General features: G+C 42.7%; 1 protein-coding gene across 3 annotated transcripts in view; it reads right to left on the bottom strand.

Moving 5' to 3' along the window:
* Positions 1 to 279: 279 nt before the first annotated feature.
* The window catches only part of LOC122812109 (myoneurin-like), a 947,405-nt gene continuing 927,611 nt past the window's right edge, over positions 280 to 20,073 (bottom strand). For all 3 annotated transcript variants that reach the window (XM_044084390.1, XM_044084391.1, XM_044084392.1), the window contains exon 14: positions 280 to 971. In XM_044084390.1, the coding sequence (XP_043940325.1) occupies positions 791 to 971 (181 nt within the window). In that variant the 3' untranslated portion in view covers positions 280 to 790. The remainder of the gene's footprint in view (positions 972 to 20,073) is intronic.

Genomic DNA, 20,073 nt, shown 5'->3' with positions numbered 1-20,073 from the left:
ACACTCTAGAAAAGAAATACAGCTTATTAAAAAAGCTAAACATTCAACAAAACAATTCATGGCACCATCTTATAACAGCAAGCCAAATGATGATTTCAGTACTTCATAAAAATATATACATTTCACAAATATTTTCCCCTGGCCATTTTTAAATTCATTGTTCTAGTGACTGGTACAATATAATGCTTGAAAACAAGGCAGCTTTTGAATGCCTCAATGCTCAAGGACAAAAATAATTTAACATGTTTGGTCTTATCACTAAAATAAAGCAAAACTGCAGTCAGAAAGGCAGTTTTATTAACATTTGAAGGATAATATATACCCTCTAGTTCTATGTTTCTTTTAACAAAGAAACACTGCTAAGTGTCAAGTTAGTAGTCCAGCTACAGAGTTTATTACATGCACAATTGAAAAAGTTCAAAAGTGACTTTCTTAAAATGTCTTTAAATGACATAAAATCTTTGTCAAATACTGCTTAAAACATCTTTAAAAACTAGGATGCTACAGCTAATTCTTTAGAAGTATAAAATAATTTCAAAAGGGAAAAACAACTTTGTTTTCTTGGGCAGATGCTGCTGTACATTATCTTCATTTCATATATGCAACTTTGTAAGCAGCACATATTTTAAAAAATTAATGTAGTACCATTAAAGTTCATTGTTTAGTCCCATTGTATGGTATATGGTTCTATGCACGTCTGTAATTTCCACAGTACTTGAGAGGAGATTCATCCTGAAACAAGGGTATGTGGTAACTTCAATATCTCGCACCACAGCAAAGTTAAGTAATTTCAAACAGAAGTTTTTCCATGCACTTTAATCATATGTGCCTCTAGCCCTTTCTCTTTCTCAAATTTCTTGCCACACACATCACAAGAAACCTTGAAGAAAGAATTGCATGACTCTTCATGTTTTGTCATGTGCCAGTTAAGAGAGGCCTTCTGTCTGAAAAGTTCTCCACAAACAGAGCATCTAAGGAAGAAATAAAATATTGCAAAATTAAAGTCAGTTTCAGAAAAACACTATCTGCATTTCTTTTTCTCATTTTAAAAACATGCCAAGATGAATATGATAAATATATGAATAATTATGACACTATGTAATGTTTGATCTTCACAGATGATGCAGCTAGAGACCCTGTGAACCTGTTAGAGCCAACCTCAACACATTCCAGTATCTTAATCATAAGCGAACCCATTGTAAGACCCTCCAATGTACCACTCAGCAGGCTGTGCAAGGACAGGGTCAAGGTCAGTCGCGTATTATGTGCCAGAATTTGACAGAATATGCACACACTCAGTTCCTTCCCCCACACATACACATATGACACAGTCATAGTGCACATGGGTGCAAATAACTTGAAATGTACTTACCTGGTCTATATACAGACAGACATGATGGAGCTTTCAGAATGAGTGTCCAAGACAGGTATGAACCTAGCTTTTTTTTTTTTTTTTTTAAATAATAAAAAAAAAAACATCTTTATTGAATCATCACTTATATAAATGAAAACAAACCATACTGGCATATTTTCAGTTGGAAACATCATATACCACACATAATCTTCTATATAGTCATTGTCAAACATTACATAGCTCATTCAATTCCTGCCCTCCCTTAAACCTCATTCCTCCTCCAAAACATTATTCTGCACGTATAGTTCCCAAAATTCCCCATTTGTTTCAGTGTAATTTGTTCCTACTCTTTTGTAAAGATCCCACTTTCATTTCATTTATCGCGGTTACTGTATTCACTACTTCTAGTATGGCTGGTTTAGACTTTGATTTTCATTTTCTAGCAAGTGCTTTTTTGGTAGCTACCAGAATTAAACTCAGCAAGTCCAAGCTATTTCTAGGCAACTCTAATTCAGTATCACAGCTAAAAAAAAATGTCCTTAGTTACACCAATTTGTTCATCCAGTATTTCTGACAGAGTAGTCTACAGAGAATTTTCAAAATCTGCCAACTCAATACACTCCCAAAACATATGTCCCCAGTTACCTCTATCTTCCCCATCACACCTCCAGCATTTGGAATTTACCAGAGGAAATCTGTCTGGGGTATAAAAATACCTATGCAAATACTTACAGGAAAAATCCTAAATCTTCTAGACTTTCTTGCATATTTGGGAGCTATACAAGTGTCTTCCCATTATTCATGAATTTCTTATCCAATCTTTCTTCGCAATCCTTTCTAGCCTCCTCTGATTCTTATAGTTAGCATGTAATATTTTATATGCCTTAATAATTATCCCTTTTTAAATCAGCAGCTCCTGCACTAAGTTCTGCTAAAAACTTTACCAGTGCTGGTTTTTCACTTAGGAGCCCCCTGTTCTTTTCTCTTTGTCTATACTCTGATATCAATCCTTATTAGGGAAGGCAATATCGAGCTTGCAGTCCAAATGTATTACTGGCCTCTTCCCATTCTATTACCTTTCCCTCTCTAATTATTCACACCCAGTACCTTAGTTCCTTTGTCAGTTTTCTCCAGTAAATTCCAGCCCCCTCTTCCCTATTCTCTGTACCCCTTATTGCAGTCACCCCTATCATCAGAATCTCCTTTCTCCATTCTCATGCTGACTGACTTAGTTTGCAGAATACTTTATGCTAATTTATAAATATAATATTCTGTATGGTTACTGTTATTCTCCTCAAGACTCTGTCTGCATCCAAAATCCCAATATGTCCTCATTTCATTAGCTTCCCACTGTTTCATCATCCCTTTCCACTTTGTATTACAGCTTTCCAACTGTGCTATGTAAAGGAGCCTTAGCTGTGTAGCTTTGAAATATCCCTTCAAATCAAGTAATCCCAAACCACCTTGTTTTACTGGCAGGATCAGCTTACCCCACTTCACTCTTGCCCACATCCCCTCCCAGATAAAATCCTTCAACTCTATTAATTGCTATCCACAACTTCTCCTCTGGTTGCTAAAAATATGCCTGAACTGTGTATAAAACTGAAGGGACTGAAAATATTTTCACTGTTTGTATCTTGCTATCCATACCTATAAAACAGAGGTTCCAGTTTCTCAGTTTTTGTATTATCTTTTGCTTAGTCTCTTCCCACATAATGTTACCTGCCATGACAGAACCCTTTTTAACTCATACTCTTAAATACTGCATATGTCCCCATAAATACGGAATTGCTAAACCAATTCATATGTGGGTACATAGTTTACAGCTATTGCCTTTGCTTTATTCCCTTTAATTCTGTATCCAGAAAAGACCTGAAACTGTCTCAGAATATTCCACAACAAAGAAATGCCACTTTCTGATTTTATCATAACATAATATCATATGCAAACAGAGCCTATCTTTCTTGATTACCATAACAATTATACAAGAGTCCCTTACTTTCTTTGCCAATGTTTCTAAATATAATGCAAATAACAAAGGGGAAAGAGGACACACCTGCTGGGTTCCTTTATTCAAACAGAGCGTATCAGACAGGAACCCCCAACTTTATTTTCTGCCTCATATATCTTCCTAATTAACTTTATTATTGTGTCAGGGAATGCAAATGCTTCCATTGCCCTATTCTAAATTCCAGCTTACTCTTTCAAATGCTTTTTCTGCATCAAGACCCACCAAGGGTGGTATTTTCTTACATTCTGCTTCCCTCTGGATCATCATTGTTCTACAATGTTGTGAAATGTTTGCCTCCACTCCACAATATCATACTGATCCACCTCTATCAATTTTGGCATCACCTCTGCCATTCTTTCAGTCATAAACATGACCATATTATAATCATGGTTTAGAATCAAAATGGGCCTACATGAAGCTGGACCCGATAGATCTTTACAATCTACCTATACATCCACCACAGCTTTCTTTACAGGATCACAGGAGATTACTAGGTACTGACCCATAGGTCATTTTAAGCCTAGCCATTTCAACCTAATGTAATACCATAGAGGTACTAGTCAATACCCAAGATTGCATTTAGTGATGACTGCCCATGTCCAGGAGGATTATGGACACTATCCCCAGTAAGAATTTATGGCGCCCCATCCACTCATCCAGGTTCCTCTTGAACAGTGTCATAGAGGTGCTCTGTTTCACATAAATTGGTAGCCTGTTCCAAAGATGTGGCAGTTGCTGGGAGATAATCAGTCCCTCCAGCATGTCCTATTTAAGTCACAGGCCATATTTAAGTCCCTAGACCAATTTGATTTACGGATATGCAGTAAGTTCATTAGGTCTGGGTCTTGGGCTGCTCTGTAGGCCAGGCATAAGTCTCCCCTAAGAAGTCTATACGATATGGAGTATAGTGACAGGGACTTTAGTTGGTCCGTGTAAGGCACATGCTGGAGGCCCTTGATCTTCTTTGTTAGAAACCTCTGACGTCTCTCTAATTGCTGTAGGTGCTTAATAAGGTACATACCAAATGGGGCGTTATACTCAATTATGGGCCAGACAACTGCCAAGTATATGGGGGGGTTATAACAATTAGTTATGTACTCACCATAACGCTAGATGTATGTAGTCCATCTCGCCTCACATTCTTCACTTGTGGGTTCGGAGACAAATGTCGGCTCCGACTCGGCCTATTTACTAGCTCAAAAGTCTTTGATTGGCTGGGCTAAGATGGTATCCCACAATACACTGCTCCACATCCCCAGATCTAGTTTGCTGCCAACAGAAAAATCATATCTATCACCCAAACACACACACATACTCATGACTAGGTCCAACAAATTATCCAAAGGGACTAGTGACATGAGGTATACAAGGAGATCCTCCAAATCCTCCAGGCATGGGGGACGGTGGGTGGGTAATGAAGAATGTGAGGCGAGATGGACTACATACATCTAGCATTATGGTGAGTACATAACTAATTGATGTTATGTAGTCATATCTCGCCTACATTCTTCACTTGTGGGACAGCGTCCCTAGCACCTACATCCTGGGTGGCTCAATGGAAAACACTCCTGAGCACTGTGGAGCCAAAAGTTGACCTGCCCCTGGACACCACATCCAATTTGTAATGGGAAACAAACGTATGAGGAGAAGCCCATGTTGCAGCCGCACATATATAATCCATCAATAACCTAGCCTGAAAAGCCTTGGAAAGTGGAAACTGCTCTGGTACAGTGTGCTCTGACCGGAAAAGGCAGGCTCTTTTCCCCCTGCCTGGTAAATAAAGGAGATGCAACCAGCTATCCACCTAGAAATGGTGACTTTGGAAACCGCAGACCCCAAGTGATTTTCCGAGAATGAAATGAAGAGCTGGTCTGACTTCTGCCATTCTTTAGTCCTGTGTAGATAAAAGCGTAGTTGCCTATGAACATCCAACAGGTGAAACTGGTACTCTGCCTTATTAGAGAAGTTGGGGAAGAAGACTGGCAGCTCAATGGACTGATTAATATTAGATAAGGAAGCCACCTTGGGAAGAAAGGACGGATTTGGTCCGAGAGAGACCCTATCTTTTATGGAATATCAAATAAGGGGGCTTGACTGATAGGGCCTGGAGTTCTGATACTCTTCTGGCCAATGTAATAGCTATCAGAAAAGCAGATTTCCATGTAAGGAATTTTAAATCGCAGGAAGCCGCGGGCTTAAAGGGTGGGAGAGTGAGGGCCTGCAGAACAAAATTGAGGTCCCAGGGCATAACAGGTTGAGATACAGGGGGACGAAGGAGAAGAGTACCTTTCATGAAAGCTCTACACAGCCTGTGTGCCATTAAGCTAGGTTCATAAGCCACATGATAATTAGAAATAGCCGCTAGCTGAACTTTGATGGTGGCTAAGGCAGACCCTTGGTAGAATAAATGAGACAAAAATTCCAAAACAGAGTCAATGGGAGCCGTGTAGGGGGTCAATACCTTTTGACTGGGCCCACATCGAAAACCTTTTCCACTTGCTAGAGTAGACCTTCCTAGTGGACGGCTTATAAGAGGACGAAAGAATATGGACTACATCAGGATAAAAATCGTGACACCTGACTACGGATGGAAGTGGAGTAGCCAGCCAGTCAGCCGGAGGATCTCCAGAGAGGAGTGGAACTGTCCCGACATATGTGTCAGCAAGTCTGGACGAGGGTCCAGAGTCCAAGGAGCATCCACAATGTAAGGTTGAAGGAAGGGGAACCATACTTGTCGAGGCCAGTGTGGCATGATCAGAATCAATCTGCTTCCTAAGGATAGCGCTTTCTGGATCACCCTCGAGATAAGGAGGAATGGAGGGAAAGCATACAGCAGACCCGAGGGCCAATTGTGCGCCAGAGCGTTCCTTGGAGATCCCCCCGGTGGGGGGGGATCAGCGGGAAGTAGCCGCTGCATTTTGCATTGAGAGGGCTGCCAAACAGGTCGCAGCAAGGCTGACCCCATTTGCTGAATATGCTGTCCGCCACCTGGTGGCTCAGGGAACAGTCGTAGGGCATGAGGATCGCTCTGCTTAGCCTGTCTGCGATCACATTGGTTTTCCCCGGGATGTGCGTTGCCACCAAGGCCCGCTGGGAAGCTCCTGCCCAGTTCCACACTCTCATGGCCTCCCTGCATAGTGGGTACGATATGGTTCCTCCTTGTTTGTTGAGATACCACACTACTGACATATTGTCCGAGTGTACTGCAGTAGTCCCTATGGGGAGGACATCTTGAAGCGCCTGCAATGCTAGGAGCACTACCCTCATCTCCAGGACATTTATGTGCAAGTCTATCTCGTGCTCCTGCCACGTGCCTTGGACCATCCTGCTGAGATAATGCCCCCCCCCCCATCCGGGAAGCATCCATGGTCATGGTGGCTACCGGGTTGGGTGAAGCAAAGGGTTTCCCTACATCTAAATTGTTGGTGCATAGCCACCAAATGAGGTCCTGCTTGCATTTGCCTGTGATTAAGATCGGATGGGATAGTGGTAGTCTTTGAAAGGACCATTGGGCAAATAGGAGCCACTGTAGGATCCTCATATGCAACCTCGCTAACGGGACCATGATAGTGGATGCCATTGTCCCAAGTAACTGAAGCACTAGTCTTGCCCTCACACGTGTCAGAGGCATCATCATCCGAACCTGTCGTTGTAACCTTGTGATCCTTTCCATAGGTAGGAACGCTCTCAACCGAATAGTGTCCAACTCTGCTCCTATAAAATAAGACATGCTGTGAGGCTAGCAAAGCAGATTTTTTCCAGTTTATTCTGATGCCTAACTGGTGACAAAGATCGATAACACTATCTCTGTTTTGAAGAAGTAGATGCTTGGTGAGGGCAGATAGGAGTCAGTCGTCCAGGTAAGGAAACACCTGGAATCCTTGACGTCTCAAGTGAGCAGTCACCACTGCCATGCACTTGAACACCCTGGGGGCTGTGGTGAGACCAAAGGGCAGGGCTCGAAACTGGAAGTGCCTGGCTCCCAGCCAGAAGCGTAGACGACATCTGGATGCTCTGTCCATTTTGATGTGGTAATAAGCATCCTTCAGGTCGATTGAGCACATCCATACTTCCTTTCCCAATAACGGGAGAATCGATTGTAGCGTGACCATCCGGAATTTGGGCTTGTGTACATAATGATCGCGTCGGCTGAGATCCAAAATGGGTCTCAGGTCCCCCGTTCTTTTCGGCACCAAAAAGAATTTCGAGTAAGTCCCTAATCCGATCTGGTCTGGGGGGACTGGTTGGATGACTCCTTTTTCTAGCAGCTGAGAAACCTCTGTTGCTGCATGACCCCTTTGACTGGGTGGAACGTCTGGGATCTTTTTGACGGGAGGAGGTGTGGAGTGAAATGGGATGGTGTAACCTCCGGCGATTATCCCTAATGCCCCTCTGTCCTGGGTGATGTTGACCCAGGCTTCCGGATACTGGGAAATTCGACCCCCGACTGGCTCTGGAGAAGCACAGCCGGGCACACCCTCAGGAATGAGAGTATGGGGAACCGCGGATGGAATCACGGTCCCCGGAATTGCGGGGGCCCCCTCTGCCTCTGGGGTGACATCTCCCTGAATATGACCCCCTCCCCTGCCTCGGGGGAGGGGGGGGTCTCACCCTGTGCAGTAGGAAAGGACCTTTGCAATTTTTTGAACCACGTCTTTCAACCTCGCTGAGCCTTGGGATAAGGCCTCAACGAGAGGGGAAAAACGGACACCCACGGCAGACAAGGTCTTTCCCTCTTGCTTGCACCTGGTGAGTGTGTATGACTCTGGTCCCGAACAAGGAGGAACCATCGAAGGGGGCATCAGTAAAGCAAGACTTAAAGACCTCCACAAAATGACACAGGCGTAGCCAGGCTTGCCTCCTGAGGGCCACCCCTGTACTAGCCGCCCTACTAGCTCCCTCAGCCACGTATGAAATCAGTCACATGGACGAGTTAGCAATGGAGTTGAGGGTAGAGAGCTGAGCGTTGACTGTTTGAGTCACCACCTCAGGCACGTTACCCATTAGAGTATCTCCTAACTCCTTAAGGAGATCTCTCTGGAGCCACGTGAAATGAGACAAATAATTCAGCGACCGCAAGGTAAAGGTCGCTGAAGACAGTGTACGCTTCCCGTACCGATCCATCATCCTAGACTCCTTGTTAGGGGGATGGACCGAAGAGGAAGACTCAGCAACTTCCTTCTGTGTGGCAGCCGCCACCACCATAGCATCTACCGAGACCCCCTTTGTCAAAAATTGTTTCCCTTGGGGAGCAGACAAAAATATGTTGGGGCATCGAGGAACCGGCTCCACAGAGTCAGGAGTCTCCCACACCCTTCGACAAATAAGGTCCAGGAGCTCGTCGAAGGGTGGAGACACCCACGAGGTGGAGGGCTGAGTGCCAAAGGCCTTAAGGAATACGGACTCCTCCTCAGAGGGGGCTTTGGAAGGCCAGTCTCCTCTTTGTTTCAAGATCTCCAGGATATCGGAGAACAAAACATCCTCAGAGGAAGACTTAGGGGACCCCTCCCACTCCTCGAGGTCAGTATCAGAAGTGAGGGACTCATCCTGGGGGTCTATGTGCTTCCTCTTGCAAGCTTTCTTTCTGGGGGGGGTTCCTCAGGCACAGACTCTGAGGGCCCCTCAGAAAGAAGGGGACCACTTATGGGGGTATCCTTGGGCCCTTGCGCTCTACTATCCAAGGATAGGTGGATGTCACAAGCTCTCGCCGGTGTTGTAGAGGACGGAAGGACCAGTCCGAGAGAAGTAGCTGACCTAGCCAGCACGCTCTGCATAGCCTCGAAGGCAGGTCCTCCCAAACTGGAGGACCGACCACCTTCCAAGGCCATGACCGGGACCAGAGACCCGTAGCCGTGGCGCCAAGGGGAAGGCTCGGCACTGAATGGTGCTCCAAGACATCCCCCTCAAGCCCGACAGAGGAGACCCGAGTCTCGAACCCTGTGGATGGACCTGACAGGGTCGGAGCCGATGCTGGCACCGATGTAAACCCCGCTGGGGGATCGGCGCTGGCACAGGAATGTCCCTCGGAGCGGAACTTACTGGCTCCAATGACAAGGATGCGCTCGGAGGAACAGCAGGTACAACCAACAGAGCTGGCTCCGGAGCCGACTGGGTCGGAGCCGAGAAAAGTTTGGCCAACACCGGCGACTGTAGGAGCCTCTACATCCAAATTGGAAAGCCTGGAGGATTTGGAGGAAATGGATGGAGAAGCAGACCTCCTATCTGGAGAAGCTTGCCTTAAACTTGGCGACTGGCTCCGAATCGGTTCCAAAATTATTGGAGCGGCCGCAGACTCAGTCGATACAGTTACGTCCTGTGGCCTCAAAGTCAGTGGAGCTGAGGAAGCAGATTCCACAATGGAAATTTTAGAAGGTGGCTCCGAAACAATAGATGGAGCCGGCGACCTCTTCTTGGATTTGGAGGATTTAGACTTCAACTGGGAACCGAACCTAAATCCTCCTCAAAGGACGTTTTTTAGCAGTCCCTTCAGGATCAATTTGTTTTCCTCTCTTGGAGCACCCGAGGACTAAAGGCGTGGCAGAAACTGCACGACTCCTGAAGGTGTTTGGCTCCAAGACAGTAAACACAGACCAAGTGTCCGTCTGTGATAGACATTTTATAGGCACACTTAGTACACTTTTTGAAGTCATAGGGCTTATGCTCTTTTTGTTCCTTAGACATTCTAACAAATAGTAGCAGCCACTACCAAAAAAAGGCGGGAAACCACTAACACAGAAAGCAGAAAACACGAAAGAACACAAACAAGGCACAGGGGAGAACCTCTAAATAAAACGGCTCTCAACGTAAATTAAGAAAAACTAACCAGACAAGCACACGAGGAGGACTAGGTCCTCTAACTTAAACGGGCCTAGCCTGAGGGTGTAAGGGATACCACACACAACACACTCGCACTCTACAAAACAATGCATCAACACCACTAAGAACCACTCTATTGAATAACACAATTATTTTAGCCAAGAATTAGCGAAAATTTTCCCACAAAAAATAGACTTTTTCAATACTTAGCCACAGCCAAGTCGAGACCACGTCCGAGCTCTACAAGCGGCAAAAGAGATCTGGGGATGAGGAGCAGTGTTTTGTGGGATACCATCTTAGCCCAGCCAATCAAAGACTTTCGAGCTAGTAAATAGGCCGAGTCGGAGCCGACATTCGGCTCCGAACACACAAGTGAAGAATGTAGGCGAGTTAGGACTACATAACATCTTCTTTTGCTCTTGCGGTAATGCCTTTACTAATCAAGTGAGCTACATGGAAAGCTTTCCTTACAATGGTAGACACATGGTGGTCGAAGTTAAGGTCATGGTCAACCTGTGATCCCAGGTCCCTTACCACTTCATGGGTACTTAGGATATTGTTATTGATTTGATAGTGTGAAGAAATTTGTTTGTGCTGAAGGGAATGAAGATGCATTTCTTTGCATTCAGTTTGAGACAATGACTAATACACCATTGGTCAGTGTGAGACCATCCTGGAGTGCACGGACATCATTTGGGGATTCATTGATTGCACCTAGTTTGCAGTCGTCCACAAATTTGGTCAGCCACAACCCTTTAGTTTTGACTTCAACTTCTGAGAAGTATATACCAAACAGAAGGGAGGCTCAGCACTGAACCCTGTAGCAACCCACTGGTAACAGGTCTGATTGTTGTTATGGAGTCACCCACTTTGATAGTGTGTCCAGTTTGTGAGCTAGTTGGCAACCCATCTTACAACGAAGGGATTTACATTAAGTTTGCTAAGTTTACCAGTAATGCCTGAATGTGGGATTGTGTCAAAAGCCTCTGCCAAGGCGAGGTATGCTGTATGCACAGATTTGCCCTCATCAATGGCTTTGGCCACACTTTCAAAGAAATCCACCAGATTTAGCAGGCATGATCTCCCCTTCTCAAAGCCGAACTGGGTAGGATCCAGGGTTTGGAGATCACCTATGTCTTTATTTATGAGGTCCATAAAGATATGTTCCATGGCCTTACAGATGAGGCTGGTCAGGCTTATGGATCTGTAATTCCCCGGGTCTATTGCTAGGCTCTTTGTGGAGGGGAATAGCTGTAGCTGTTCTCCATTCCACAGGAACAAAGCTTGTGGTTAGGCTATGATTGAAAAGGGTACTTAGTGATGATGCTAGTTCATGCTTTAGCCTGTTTAGAAGAGAGCCTGGGATGTCATCTGGTCCCACAGAGGCCATGTTCTTTGCCTTGGACAAGGCTTTGAGGACCTGCTCTTCAGATATGTAAAGGGGGAAGTTTGTTTTAAGTTAGGAGGGGATAAGGGAGTGAAATCTTCGCCAAACCTATCCACTAGCAGGTTTGCCATCTCTGTGAGGTCAGTGTGTGTGATAATGTTGGCCAGCAGTTCTGCACATGCTTGGGTCCTACCCTTTAGGTTACGTGTATAGCTGTAAAAGGCCTTATGGTTATGCTTGGCAGTACTTGCTAAGTCTCTCAAAGGAGCTCTTGGAGGATTTGACAAGTTGTCTTATTTGCCTGTTAAGGTTGAGGAGGGTGCGTTTTCATTGTTGGGTCCTTGTCTTTGTTTTCTTGGACAGCAACATTTTGCATTTATTGCTTTCTTGGACAGCAACATTTTGCATTTATTGTACACTTTGTTGATAATGGAAGTCCATCATGGCAGCTTGATTTTACTTGGGGCTCCGGCTTGGAGTCTATCTGGTACAGCCAAGTTTATACACTTATACAAGTGATTGTACAGGGCTTTAGTGTAAGCTTCAGCATAATTACCAGTTTCAGAATGGGGTGGGGCTTGGAATGCATGTATACCTTCACCTAGAAAGATATAGTTTGCCTTGGTGAAGTTGTTTAGTCTAATTTCACCCTCTGTGAGTTCTGATGTTAGTGTCAGTTCGAAGATGACTGATTTGTGGTCAGTTTTAACTAATGAGGGTCCAACAGTTGCAGCAGTGCACCTCTTTGACATGTTGGTGAGGACCAGCTCTAGAATGCTTGTTCCTCTTGTCGGGGTATGGACAATTTGCTCCAGGGCAGTGGAATTCAAAAAGTCAAGCAACTTTTGTGCTAGCGAGTTTGGGCTAGAGTAGATTTCCCAGATGATGGTGGGATAATTGAAATCTCTCATTACCAGTGTGTTCGCTAAAATTTGGATTGTCTTCAGTTTGCTTAAGTAGGCTTTGTGGGTGTCATGACCCATGGAGGGGGATCTATAACTGGCTAGAACTTGAATGGGGGGTCTTACCCACCATAACCTGGACCTGAAGCAAGTCCATGGAGTTGTCCAATCTAACTAGACGTGAGGTGAATTTATCTCTAATATAGATTGAAACACCGCCTCCTTTGGCTTTCACACATTCATTTTGCGGTCTAAAGGTGTGGAAGGCATTGTAGCCTTGCAAGGCTGGGGTACTCTCTGAGGTCTTAAACCAGGTTTCTGTGATTGCACAGACATCCACATCTTCTAGTGGTAGAAGTGCTTCCAGGGGAGTGCAGTTTTTGGTTTAAGCTCCTAGCATTTAACAGCATGGCTCTTATTTTGTTCTGATTGGTTAATTTCACGTCGGTAGTGTTGTTTGAGACCTTACCTAAAAAAAGGTACTATGGAGGAAACAAGAGACTTTGCCAGCAGCTGAAAGCCTAGGGGTGCCAGGTGCAAACAGTCTCTGGCAAAGCAGTGAGGTTTGTTGACTATGGCTTCCCTGGCTGAAACGGAACTGGATCCCCTTGGTATGACACCAAAAACTAAGTCAATTATTGAAATCAATCATTTTTTTTTGTTTACACTGTGGCATCATTCTAGGTGAGGGTAGTATGCTGCTCAAGGCTAGGGACGTACTCTGCCTAGGACACATACTCAGACAGCTCGACCATGTCTCTCTTCATATAGTCCAGTGAGGTACGTCTCAGGTCATTCACACCAACATGAACTATGGCAGAGTCATAATGGTACTTTTTGCTGAGAGACCTGAGTGCATGCGAGATTTTGTGAATCTGGGCACTGGACAGGCAGCTGACCATTTCTTTCTCCTTGCCCAACCTGGTGAGTGGGACATCTGTGCATCTCACTACTGCATCTCCAATGACAAAAAAAATTGTTTTTTGAATGTTATGCCTTACGGGCTTGGTGGGTGAGACACTGGTGTTGTGTGTGCTGTGGAGACTGCGTTAGCTGTAGCAGACTTGTGTTTTGGAGGTCTCTGGTATTTTGGTATGTTTTTCAAGATAACCTCCGCGTATGTGGATTTACATGTTTGATATGTGCTATGTGTATGAGTTGTGGTATGTGTATAAGTACTGGTACTATGTGAATATGTAGTGGTGGGTGAGATGACAACCTTCTCCATGTCACTGGTTTGAGTGAGAGCATGGATTCTAGATTTTTGGTGTAAATACATCTCATGCACTCTGTACTAGACTGTGTTATTAGTAGGATGTTGTCTGTATACATGAGGCAACTGCTACACTGCCTCAAGAGACCAAAGTCAACAAGTGTGGCAGGAGAAACAAGGGCTGTCCAACTGTCCTTAATACTAGGTTGAAGACTGTTGTCACTAGGGATGGCTTTTCAGAAACGATCACAAAGGAGCTCAGGGAATGGATATTTCTGCCTGGGTTTTAAGGGAACTGTCTGGCTTTGGCACACAATTGTGCAGCAGTGCATGGTGCTGTGTGATGCACAAACAAGCAGAAACCTGTTCAGATGCACAGCCTAAGTACCAGAAGCTAAAACTTGGAAAAAAATCCAATGAGGATGCTTATTTCAAGCCCTAGACCAGCCTCCTTTTACCAGTCAGGTGCAAATCAAACACACTTCTCTCTCAGATGTGCAGATAGGCCCCTTTCAATCCAAAATGGCCTTGAAAACGTGCTCAGAACAAGCAAACCACTACAGAGAGTTCCAGAAGTAGCAGTCCTGGATCTGGACTATGCTACAGCTACTAGTTACCCTAGTATCAGTAGGAAACATTAGAGAATATTTAATACAGCAGAAAAATAGCAGTGAGACAATGAAAAACATTTAAAAACAGCAGGAAATCAGCGAGGAGGCTCTAAAGAATAACTTAAACCATTAACAGATCAGTTAATTAAGTACTGCTTGGTGGGAAAACCAGAGCGGGCAGAACAGATAGCTTTAAAACAGTGAAAAAATACCTGTAAATACTTAGTGGAAACAACAAAAAAGCTTGCTAAACAGTGAAAACAGCAATAAAATTAAATTTTACAGGCACAGTGTAGCAGGCAATTGCAGTATAACAGTGTAATTTAGTACACAGTAAATAAATACAGTATAAAAGTAGGCAGCAGGCAATAAAGTGCAGTAAACAGTATAAATAAGCAAAAACAGGCAACTTATGTTTTATGGAACCTCAGTAGCCTCAGTCGTCTGATATCTCAGCTCAGAGTTGTGGCTGGCAACTCACCTCACTTCAGCTCAGTACAAACAAAATATCTGGATATCTCAGGATTAGAACCCTGAACACCATCACAAGATGACTACCTTAGAGCTCTGAGACATACAAGTTGTTTGACACCTTTACAGGGTTGTTGGTGCTTCTCATTCTTTTAAAATTCTATTACAGAAAACCTTCTAGATCTTTATCACCTTCTTTCCACCTAGCTTCCCAACTTCCACAGGAACACCATCTATTCCTGGAGATTTCCCTGTAGCTTGGTTATACATCACCATTTTTATCTCATCTCCTCCTATCCAAACTGTTAACTGAGCCTCATTTTCATCTAACCCTGACATATTTAATTCTTCCATAAACATTTCCATTTGTACTTTTTGACTTCCACATTTCTCTGCTTTATACAGATTTTCATAAAATTTTTGAAATATTTCTAATACCTCTACAGGATATCTGGTTATTTTCTTTGTTATAGGCTCCCTAAACTTGGCAACAACCCTTTCTGCATTCTGTTGCCTGAGCTGCTGTGCTAAAAACTTTTGTACTCTACGAACAGTTGCTTAAAAGCAATCTTTCTGAACTCATGCATATTTACAAGGTAATCTCTTATTTTCTCTTTAGCACTCTGCAGTTGCACCATTTCTTGTTCCATGAGATAAATATAGCAATACTTTATTTGCTTTAATTCCAAAAACATGTTACATACAAGCTGTTAAAATATAGCATATTAAAGCTTACTGAATGACAAACACAACTCTGTTGATATTTGACGTTTGTCTAGTGCAGGTAAAGATAAATTAATTGTTTATATAATATTTATTTATATTGTCATAACATGCATGTTTTCCTAAGTACCTCAGCAACCAAGGAGCATTTACAGAACAGCTTAGTTTCATATGAAAGCTCTTGGATAGGTGAACAAAATGCTGTTGATATTGGGTGTGTAACCTGAGTGGATGATGAGACATTGTAAAATATTACAAATTTATAGTTACTGTGACTTAAATCCAGTTTAAGATCTAGAACCTAAAGAATACTACCGCTATAAAAATAATTTGTACTGAAGAGTTTGCAATTTATACTTCTTTTTTTAAAATGACAGGACATAATTCAGTCTCCTCATAAAGCTTATGCTCCGCCCAGTGGAAGTTACAGTGCAACCCTACAGATCTTCAATGGAGGGAATGACATAGGTCGAGAAGTGCCTGTGTCTCACTTTTAGTTCATTACCCTGCATTTTTATTTGTTTATTACTGGCGCATTACCCACGGTGATGCAGCGGTAGTCTTGTTGCCTCACAGCAAGAGGTTCTCCCGTTCGATTCTCAGCTGGAGTGCGGGGAGTGCCTTCTGTGTGGAGTCAGCATGTCCTCCCCGCAGTTGGGTGGGCCTTCGAAAGATATGTGTAAATGGGCGTGCCTTCGTTGAAGGTTGAACGTCGACCCGGCACCTCGGCATTCGTGAAAATCTACTGCCAATCATTAGCGGACCGGAGTTCTGCTGTGGCGACCCCACAACAACTGACGCATTATCTGAAATAGTTATTGGATGTGTATCAAAACTTTCAATTAAATGCTGTAACTACGAAAGTTATTAACTAAAAACTGGAAATGTAAATCTGCCCTTTCATTTACAGAATTTGATTATATAGCTAAATCTGTATGTAAAAAAAAAAATGTCAACTATAAAAATGGAACTCTAAATGTCACTAATCAACTCATATTTTGGGAACAAGTAAGTGATTTACCTGAAAATTATTAATAGTTTAGTATACATAAAAATCTGTTGCAATGGATATTGTAAAGAGTTGCTCTTTTGTTTTGTTTCAAATCTCTGTTTGAATCTTTTGTTTGTTATTTTAAAATCAAAAAGTTTTTGAAAAAAAAACTTTCAATTAAATGCACATGTTCTAGTGAAATATATTTTCTGTCTAGCCTAACCCAGGTTTTGTACTTTAGGGAATAATATGCAAATTCTCTGAGAGCTCATACTGCTGAAATCACGTTTTCCATACCAAATATTTTCATAAATTTATTCAAAAATCTTCCATATTTTTCATATTTTCCCTTCTTGGCCCTCCAGATCTATCCTCACTGCTGTAATCCAATTCCAGTCCCCATGTATAAGTAATAATCACTGCTGAAAGCTGATGATTTCTCCCAGAATTTTCATAAGCTTCACTGTTGCAGTTTTAAGTGAAATATAAATACATGCCAGCATAATCCTCCTCCCTTGCCAGCAGCCCCTTACTACCACCAATCTGCCATTATCTTTTTTTCCTCTTCTATCACTGCTGAAGTTTCTCTAGCAATTAATATAAGACGTGGTGGAGCAGCGGTTATCGTCGCCTCACAGCAAGAGGTTCTCCTGTTAGATTCTCGGCTGAAGTGCCTTCTGTGTGGAGTTTGCATGTCCTCCCTGTGGTCGAGAGATGTTAAAGACATGCAGGTAGGTGCGTGCGTGAATAGGTGTGCCTTCTTTGAAGGTTGGGCATCGGGCTGGCAACTAGGCACCGTAAAAGTCCACTGCCAATCATTAGCAGACTGGAGTTCAGCTGTGGCGACCCCTAACTGGGAAAAGCTGAAAGACAAACTCTCCTTTTCCTTTGTCCCAGATATTCCACTGAATAACCATCCTGAAATCCTTTACCCAAATTCACACGGACAGTTCTTACTAAAAGCACAATAAAAGCAATTTGTTACAACAGTGCTCTTCTGCAAGCAAAACAAGCACTACATGATTTTCTGTGGGGGAATATGGCAGCCACAATTGTACTTGGGGAATTTCTCAGACAGTGTTATCATCTGAATCTGATGTCGAAACACCCAAATGTCGACCGGCAAAATCTCGAAAACGTGAACATCGACATGCTACTGCACATTCAGAATTCAGAAAGCAATAACCACAGCGCATGCAAAATTCTAAAGTTAAAAACAAAACAAAACAAACAAAAAAAAAATAAAACATTGTTTTTTGCAGGTGGTGCAAGCCCTACTACACCTGCTTACACACCTCGCTAATTATATCAACTCTGAAATCGCACAATGTTGGGGAAAGGGCATATTTCCTAACCAAGAGAATTGTGCGATCTTGCACACCTATTGACCATTTCTACAGCCGACCAAATGTTGTTCACTAACCCTGATGTCAATCAACCAAATATGGCTTTAATGATATTCAGCTCCCCCATAATCCTTACATTACATATGGGTAGAGTAGTAACTGTCAAATTAATGAAACTTCAACATCACTAACACAGACATATTAACACTGACAAAGAAGTGATAACTCACATCTGCGTATGCTCAGAGGTTCTTCACCAGACTATGCAAATTTTAAAACAATATTTTGTGGGGGGGGGGGGCAAAGCCCCCCAAGCCCACCACAACCTGACAATTATTTACTCCAACTCAGAGAATGCACATTCCCCAAAGGAAAGGGTGTATTCCCCAACACTGGGGATTATGCAATTTGACACAACTGCTGACCATCTGTTTTGTGGACAAAACAGGGGTCAATTTGCAGGTACTTGCACCAAACCCCCTAAAATATGTATTACTTCCTACTTACTCATCTTCATTGTTGTTAGTACTACTCTACAGAGAGTTCACAGACACAAGTTATGTAGATATTTACCTTATGCCATTTACTAATTGCTGGTATCATACATCCGTTTTGGTCTTTTCAACAACTTGTAAATACTTATGGCTTGTAATTTCTTTGTACTTCTCTGTAATGTCCATTGTAATTTCCTTGTAATCTCATTGCAATTTCTCTGTATTTTAACTTTGTAATCTTTAACTGATATATTTTTGTGGCGCATAGGTGCTGGAAGCCACTGAAGACTGGGGGGGTAGAGGGCAAGAGGGGCAGTTATGGCCACCTAGTATTTTCAACCAATATATACATGTTTGGGGAACTGACTTTGCACACTACGCAAATGCGAGTCTTATAACAGCAGGATAAAAGACTTTTACAGAGTTAATCCCACGGGCCAATCGGGTAAAAACAATAAGGCTTCTACCAGAAGTTTCCAACTTGGATGCTTTGAATTCCTTGGAAATAGGTTCACTAACCCTGAAATGTTCAACAAAATACAAACAAAAGTGCAGAACACAGAAAAACTTTACATAGCTACTAGCATATTATAATACACTACTCTCGTCTCACACTGTATTCTTACAGAAAGGCCCCCAAACTAAGAATCGGCAAGCTGCAATCAATATCCAAACAAAGTTATAGGATCAAGGGTTCACAGATTTACAGGAGGTTACTATGCTAATGGCCATAGGACCTTTACCAGGCTAGCAAAGTTATACCCATGTTCTCACAGGCCATTTTGCTTTTGCCTAGATGTCTGAGAAATAGATTCCAAACAGTAAAGGGTACAGCATAAATCTATAAACCCATGTAGTAGTACCATAAACACTCAAGAAATAAGTAACAAATGAAAACTAAAATATGCTGTAGCAGTAAATCCCCCCAGGACTGCTTCAGTAGTTTCCCATGTATGCACAACCACCAAAATGAAACAGTTCTCCTAATGACCAGCCCCCTCAGTAGTCTGTCCATGTATGCACAAAAAGAAAATGACATCAAAATGAGTAATGTCCCCAAGGTTCCCTTAAGCAGTTTGTTCATGTGTGCAAAAACAACAAAATGAAACATTTTCCTGAATGACCTGTTCATTAGCCTGTCCATGTGTTTGCACGTAAGGAGCAAATTACATCAAAATGAATCATTTCCCCCAAAGTTCCCTTAATTACTTTTCCATGCATGCAGAAGCACAAAAATAAAACATTTTCCCCAACAACTTTTTCAGTAGTCTGTATGCATAGTAAGCACAAAACATCAAAATGAATGATTTCCCCCAAGGAACCCTTGTGTACTTTGTCCATGTACGCACACGCACAAAAATTAAACATTTTTCCCCAACGACCACTTCACTTTGTCTATGTAAGCACAAGCAATAAAATTAAACATTTTCTCCAATGACCCTTTCAGTCAGGTTAGCGATGTATGCAGAAGCACGAAAAATGAAACATTTCCCCTAATAACCCTCTCACTCTCAGAAATCTGTCCATGTATGCACAAGCACTACAAAGGTTCCCTTAATTACTTTTCCACCATGTATGCACAAGCACAAAAATTAAGCATTTTCCCCTTGACTTTTCCTGTACAAGTAAAAACAAAATTGCATCAAAATGTATACTTTCCCCCAAGGATCTCTTACTTACTTAGTCAATGTATAGTATACACAAGCACAAATTAGAAAGAAATAACAAAATTTAGTTTACTCACTCTCAAATGA

Source organism: Protopterus annectens, chromosome 9.part0 (assembly GCF_019279795.1).
Source record: "Protopterus annectens isolate FY-2018-M chromosome 9.part0, PAN1.0, whole genome shotgun sequence".
Taxonomy (NCBI): domain Eukaryota; kingdom Metazoa; phylum Chordata; order Ceratodontiformes; family Protopteridae; genus Protopterus; species Protopterus annectens.
Note: the sequence above shows the minus strand (reverse complement) of the source record. Positions and strands in the feature narration are given on the sequence as shown.